This window comes from Vidua chalybeata, chromosome 1 (assembly GCF_026979565.1).
Source record: "Vidua chalybeata isolate OUT-0048 chromosome 1, bVidCha1 merged haplotype, whole genome shotgun sequence".
Taxonomy (NCBI): domain Eukaryota; kingdom Metazoa; phylum Chordata; class Aves; order Passeriformes; family Viduidae; genus Vidua; species Vidua chalybeata.
This window is the reverse complement of record NC_071530.1, coordinates 64,842,596-64,849,710: the sequence shown is the minus strand read 5'-3', so window position 1 is coordinate 64,849,710 and position 7,115 is coordinate 64,842,596. Positions and strand designations below refer to the sequence as shown.

The 7,115-nt window shown below is 40.8% G+C and overlaps 1 protein-coding gene across 2 annotated transcripts; it reads right to left on the bottom strand.

Annotated features, from left to right (window-relative positions):
* LOC128788458 (transmembrane protein 14C-like) lies at positions 1 to 5,836 on the bottom strand. 2 transcript variants are annotated; one of them, XM_053943532.1, is made up of 5 exons: positions 5,770 to 5,836; positions 5,335 to 5,418; positions 2,768 to 2,869; positions 815 to 902; positions 1 to 632 (listed from the first exon to the last, which is right to left on the bottom strand). In XM_053943532.1, the coding sequence occupies exons 2-5, from the start codon at positions 5,408 to 5,410 to the stop codon at positions 575 to 577; spliced, it is 324 nt and encodes a 107-aa protein (XP_053799507.1). In that variant the 5' UTR covers positions 5,411 to 5,418; positions 5,770 to 5,836; the 3' UTR covers positions 1 to 574. The 2 variants fall into 2 exon arrangements, with proteins under 2 accessions (XP_053799507.1, XP_053799498.1); XM_053943523.1 differs by lacking the exon at positions 5,770 to 5,836 and adding an exon at positions 5,532 to 5,754.
* Between the last annotated feature and the right edge of the window lie 1,279 nt (positions 5,837 to 7,115).

Genomic DNA, 7,115 nt, shown 5'->3' with positions numbered 1-7,115 from the left:
TAAAGGTTTGTAACAAATTTTACTCATAGAAAAGCATCATTTTAGCATCATTTCACAATAAAAAGGCAAGATCTGTTGGACATTATAAAGACATGGTATATCAATTCAGAATGCAACAGGTAAAGCACACCATAATACTCAGTGTAAAAGGTTTGAGACACACGATTGTATTTAGCCAGTTACTCCTGATGCCTCTTTGTGGCTATTTTCTTAATTACAGGATATTTTCTCTCTGCTTCATACATGTCAGAAGTATATTTTGGAATATAAAAACATGGAAGTGTTAAAATACACTTTAAAATACAACTCAAATTCTCTTCTCTCAATTCTGTAATGTTCTGTTCATATTTTTTGAAATATGTTCAAAAAAATCAAACCCAGGACCCATACCTCTCTATAAACAAACTGCTCTACCTTGTATATAAACTATCTGTACCATCGTTCTACTCCCCCTTACAAAAAAAAGATTAAAAAATGTCTTGATGTGGAAAATTTTTCCATCTTCTCACTTCTGCATTCATGCAACTTCATGATCAAGTTTCCTTCTCCAAATACCAAGATGTAAAATTAACAGTTACTTTTCCTGGGGCTTTTCCAACATCTTCAGTGCTAATCTTCCAACCATTAGCAAACTGTATAAGGGGAAAAAACATATAATTTAACAATAATAAAAAAATCTGTCAATTCATTTTCAGATACTTCATCCAAGTGATGCATGGGAACAGAAGTAATATACAAAATATGATTCACTCCATCTCAGTTTAATTAAGCAAGTAAGAAATCACACACAGGAGGTTAAAAAAAAGTATTGTACCTGACACCAGCAATTAGCCCTGCAGGCATGAATTTTCTGGAGTGGTAAAATCTTGTTCCCATGACAGCAGTCAGTGCTCCAGATGTAACTTAAATGAGAGATTGTACAGTCCAGTCAGCAGAGATGCATGTGTGGGAGAAACATAATTAAAAACTAATAGAACAGAGAGAAGTAGCAGCATCAGATAAAAAGAGAAACAAGGTTACTTCACTTTACTGACTAAGAGAGTCAATAAATTGTGCAAATTTTAAAATGCCTCAGTTGGTAAAGAGTAAGTATTCTATATCAACTTCTAGCAGACAGTGCTCTCCATATGCTTCTGCAAATACCTCTCAAATTTGTTTTTCAAAATGAGCTCTTTTTGAGACTGGAAATAATTTATGATACACTGCTCTAGAACTCACTCCTTCCCTACACAGGCAAATCACTAAACTTGTGCACATAATTCCTTCACTTCTCAAAAAAGGGAGAGAGCATTTCTCTAACATTGTAGTAATCATGTCTAACATGTAGCATCACGTTTTATTTGTAGTAATGTTCTAAGAATTAACTAATTTATGTTTTCAAAAGTCTTCAAAAGGGAAGTGTGCTAAGCATTACCAAGGTGAGAGTTAATTGTCCTTAACCACTTGACACAGAGACAGGAGCCAGGTAGTTTCACTGACTCAGAAAGGACAGTCCCTGGAACATGGTATCTCAAGTAAAGACTGAATTGAATGCTAAAAAACTATAGGGAAAACATACACTGATGAAATCCTTATCCTTAGTGTGCATCTGCTACCCAGTGGTAACAGCTACACACGTGTTTTTCCAACTCTTATCCTCTTCCATTGCTTCTATGTGATGACTGGTCCTGCAGGATCCAGTTCATCTTCAGTCCAAGCCATGACATCCTTCCTCCCTAACACCAGACAAAATATTGTCACTGATACCTATTAATCTCATCTAATGAGATATGTAAGAGACTGGGACCATAGTCTAACACACAATAAAACAAAAATATTTTAGCATTAAAATGCTCCAAGCTCTAATTAGTAGCTTGTCTTCAAAATATGCACACCTCACAATGAAATTTTGTTTCAAACAGCAGTAGAACACATCTTCTTCAAAAACTTTAACTCATGAGGAGGAAAAGACTCCATATGCTACTAAGCTACAGAAATGTATCTGTCTCTCTCATTTGGGAAAAACCCAGACCTCACACTTAAGCTTGCTGTATTAGCAGTTTGTTAAGTTATTAAGGCTTGACCACACACAGCTTTTGGCCTGGCCAGTAGGTGTGGAAGTGGACTGCCTGTAAACAAAGCTGAAGTGGAGAGAAATGCTGGGCCTTCTCCTTTCACTTCTGATTTTCACATGTCAAAGAGCCAGATGCCGTGTCACTGCCTCAGAGAAAAAATGCTGTAGTAAGGGTGGCTCTTTAAACACTGACTAAGCAGTAACTCTTCACAGTTACCTTCTCAAATCGGGGGGAAGGGAAGCTCCAATTCTAAAAAGGAAGAAACAGCATTCTTCCTTCTTCTCTCTTAAATCTCCCCAGGCATCAACAACTTTGTAATTTCACACATTTGTCATTTATAAAAATAAGCCAATCACAATCTCTGCCATTTTCTGTGATAATAAAATAGTCTCCTAGGGGTATGGTCAGTTTAAAGGGGAATCCCACTTCTCAAAACGTTACAGCCTCCTGCAGGATGCTCAAAGTAGGAGGATCCAGCCAAAAATAGGTCAGAAATCCATTTATTAGCACTTCCCCTGCACTATGATCCTTCAAACACATCAGTACGAGACAGATGCATGTTGGCAGCCACAAGTTCAGTAAAGTTTGGATAGGACTGAAGTTAGATTTGTAACACTATCTGTGCTTAACTCTTCTGCAAAGACTTCTAAGTACTCATTTTAAATATATAGGGTAAATATAATATTTTTCAAATAAAATTTCAAATTACTTACTCAGAGAAACCCAAATGTTATTTGGATTCTGTGAGACTTGATAAGCACCCAGTCCAGCCAAACTCCCAAAGAAAAGGCCAGCAGCTAGTGATGGAACACTACCTGAATAAGTAGAAGGTAATGCATTTCTTAGAAACTTAAAGATTACCTTGGTCAGCAACTTAACTGTTTTGTAAAACACCAAAAATTATAAAAATTTAAAAAAAGATGGGCATTCATCATTCATTGACATAAAGAAGATTAGAGAAGGGGTTTTTAAGATATTGAGATCTTGCTGATCAGCGCCAAGAAGCTTCAGTTATACTTACGTAAGATATATATAGAATTAGTTTTAGTTCTCTAACAGCAAAGCCATTAATACATTCATGATTGAAAGAATAGTGAGAAAAACAAAAGAATTGGTGTTTTCCTTGCACAAACTGAAGCATGTTGTTTCAAAACAGTATTATGAAAATTCCTTGAGAGGCAGTAAAATAGAAGGACTAAATTATAAGGATTTAAGATCAGAAAAAAAGATATGTGAGTGGAATTGGGCAGGAGGGCATTCAAAGAATTACCAAGGAGCAGTGCGTAGCTGAACAAGAGAGGTCATCTCTCCTAAGTATACCTGAGATTTGATCCAAAGGTAACTGGAGACTTTGGAAGAAGGTTCCCTGAATGCACCTAAACTTCAAATCAAGTCCTCAGTATAAACGATAATCCCAAGCTACCAGAAAATAAAGGACACCACATCTAAATTGGTGATTTATATAACATATCAAGTAATGAAGTAGCATTATCACTGTGAGTGGTGAATGCCCTCCATAAGGCTAATGGATAATTAAGGGCTTAATGCTACTGAAGGTGGTTCTTTATACATTCCATTTCTGAGGTCACCTTTCAAAGACTTGAGATTGAAAAGCTAAGCTTTTCAAGGAGATAAAGATCTCCTCTCAATGTTAAAGGAGGACTGCATATTGCTTCCAGAAAGTAATCATTTTTCAATCATCAACAAGATTGCTGTAATATTGATTTATATCCTGCTGTTGGTATAAAAAGCAAGAACTAAAGATGACAGAAAGCACCTGATATACTTGTACATGTGCAAGGAAAAGGTGCACACTCTACTAGGTGGCTGCTTTGCACAGAATGTGAGTTAAAAACAAATCTGTGGTAGCTACAATGTTTTCCACAAGCCTGGGAGCCAAGAAACATCCATCATATCCTTGAATTTTACCCCAAGGCACTGTTTAAGTATCTATGACACATACACTTCTAGGACAACCACATCACCTCTGGCTCAAGGAGTTCCTACATCTCACAGCACAGGGACCCAGAGAACTTGCTACATGAAGACCGAAAAATCAAACAATGAATCAATAAATCACTCACTCACTCACTCACTCACTCACTCACTCACTCACTCACTCGCAGATTGCCATGTTCCCATACCGTTCCAAAGGCTATTACTGCCCCCTGTCTGTGTGGGTAGATAGATCAGGTTGTAAAAGAACAGATTAGATCAGCTTCGCTCTGTGCATGGAAGTTCCTTCTCTTGTGGTTTCTCCAAGTTATTAGTAAGGATACAATGTCTCCTTTGTATTTTTTTTTTTTTTATCCAGAAGTCACCATACGAGTTTCTGTTCCCCTTCAATAATCCTGAGACCTGGATTCCGTTGCCTGAACATAGCCATGTCCTCCCAATTGGGTTCCAGAGGACAAGAAAGACACCTATCATTTCATAATGGCCTTGGAGAAATACAGATGCAGTTAGTTACTTAAGTTCTCAGTATTGTCCCTTCTGTACTAAACTGCACTGACAACCCAAAGGATAAATCCAAGCCAATGGAAAACAGACTGGAATAGGCACTAGCATCTATCTAGTCAAATGCACTGGTAAGAGTCTCACTGACTTCAGCAATGCCCCTTCCTATCATAAAAACTAAAATGGCTTAGGGATTTTCAAAGCTGAAAGAGACAGTGTTGCAGCAGGAATGAATCCACAGTACTGTCTGGAGGAGGGCAAACTCAGAAAAAGGACAGGAAATGAAAGCAGTAGGTCAGAGGGTAAGCTTATGATGCAGAGCCCAGAAGAGAAACAAGTTTAAGGACTGATTTGCACTGTTCAGCTCTACTTGGAGAAAAGACAGTTCTGAAAGCTCTCTACAGCTTGCAGTATACTGTTATCATCAAAGATTAAAATGGGAATAAATCTCTTAAGGAGGAAAAGTGGTGATTTATGTCGTTTGAAGATAAAGAACATTTGTATTTTAAAAAGCAAGGGAAAAGTTTTTCTGAAGCAAACTTATGACAGTTCACCCAAAGAGCACAGCGCCGATATCAGCACCCACCAGAAAGCAGATTATGGCCTTATCAGCCCAAAGCACCAGCTCAACTCAAAATCCAGCACACCCTACCAGCAGCAAGTTATCAGCACATGGCACAAACCGATAAAATTTACATATGGGTCAAATTCGAGATAGGAGGCTTTCGTAAAAAGCTGCCCAGCTCTCACCAAGTTATTGGGGAGAGGGAGGGGGTGGTGGGGGGAAGACGAAGGGAGACAGAAGCACCTTTCGGCACCCTACCTGCTTTTGCATAGCCAATGATCCCTCCTGATGTCACCAGGGCGGCGTAGCCAAAGCCAAGCCAGTCCACTGCCATGCTGAAAACTGGAAGACAAAACTGGGGTGAAGATCAGCACCTCTTAACCTTTTTCAGGGGAGGAAAAATTTAAAAAGTAAAGCATTTTGCTATGGCAAGCTTTTCCACAAGCAAGACCTGCCTAAAGCCTAGGCCCTGAGGCGAGCCCAAGAGATGAAGCCGGCTTTGTTGGGAAGGCAGCTCCGGGGGCACAGGGACACTGCCGGATCCCACCCGCACGGCGGCCCCGCTCCGCAGCAACCGGGGCGGAGCAGGCGGCGGAAGGGGAGGTGAGGGAGTCACGCACCGCCCAAAGCTTCCCCTTTCCGGCTGTTCTGGGGAAGGAAAGCTCCAAGCACGAAAGCCAAGCAAAAACTCACCCAAGAGGCAGGGCAGGGTGAGGCCCGCAGCCAGGGGTTGCGGAGGAGGAGGCGCTGGTGTCTTTCCACCTACCTGCAGAGCTGCCGGGAATCCCCCGGCACGGCGGGAGGCGGGTGTGCCCGAGCGAGCCCCGGTGCCTACAAATGACTCAGTGCAGACCAGGTTTTGTGCTCGTGTTCAGTGAGGAGGGGCAAAGCTCCTGCAGAACTGCAGTCGTGTGCACCCAATCCATCCCGGTCCTCATCCAGAACTGGGGTTACGTGGTACAGCTGAGAATTTGGGCTTGGGTTTGGTGTAGCATGAACTACAACTCTGGGCAGCCAGAGGCTGCTGCTAGCTTTGATCAGTTATTTCAGTATAGCTCTTGTGCGGAACACGCAGAGGATTTCTACGACCTCCAAATTCCAAACTAGTCCATCAGAAAAAGCAGTCTTCTGCTGTAGAAGTTATGCAACAGTGGGAGGTGGAAAACATCTTGTAAAGAAAATGTTTTGCATTTTTTTTTTAATCCGGAAAAATGTAGAGATGTTTGTAACTGCCTACAAAGCAAAACTCTTTCTCTTTTCTGAGTGCTGAAATGGATTTTCTTCATATAAGTGGTCCTCCATGATATTACTCCAATTGTCCATGCACTTCCTTCCCACGGACGTTTCACCATATAGAAAGAAAAAGTACTCCTATAGCCAGATCCCTAAACTGAGGATGTTCAATTCCTCTTCATAAGAGAAGGCATAAAACATGAAAGGCCTTTACGTACTGCAAAATGCTTTCCATAGCTGCGTTTCAAATTTTGCCATCTTTATGAATTAGCATAATGGTCAGAAAGTGAGGAGCAGTTTAATTCCTTTATTGGCCTCAGTGGTTTAAGTAGGAATCTCCTCCCTTCGTGCAAAGTGCCACAACCAACATGTATCTAAGCTATAGTGGATGGTATTTCCTCTTTAATTCAAGCTCTGTAAGAGCTGTGAGATTCAAGCTTCACTGGGCTTGCTTTATGATCCAGCACAGGGATTCCCCAAGAGAGGAAGCAGGAAAACTGGACGAAATCCACAGCTGCTGGAGTTCAGCTGAGTTGCTGCTCCCTGAGCTGTTGTTCCTTGCAGCTATGGCTCCATCTACTCTCCCAGTGTCATGCACACCCACCCCTTCTGACAGGGACAGCTTTGTTACCGCTGACATCTCCTCTCTCTGTGCTCCTGCCTCCCCTCTATCATTCTAAGCAGGTCCCTGACAACTAGAATGGAAAATGTGCTGAAAAGGAAGATGTACACAAAGATGTAACAACAACAAACTGCAAAATACTCATTAGTAGCAGAGTATTCACTCAAGGTATGAAAAATATGAG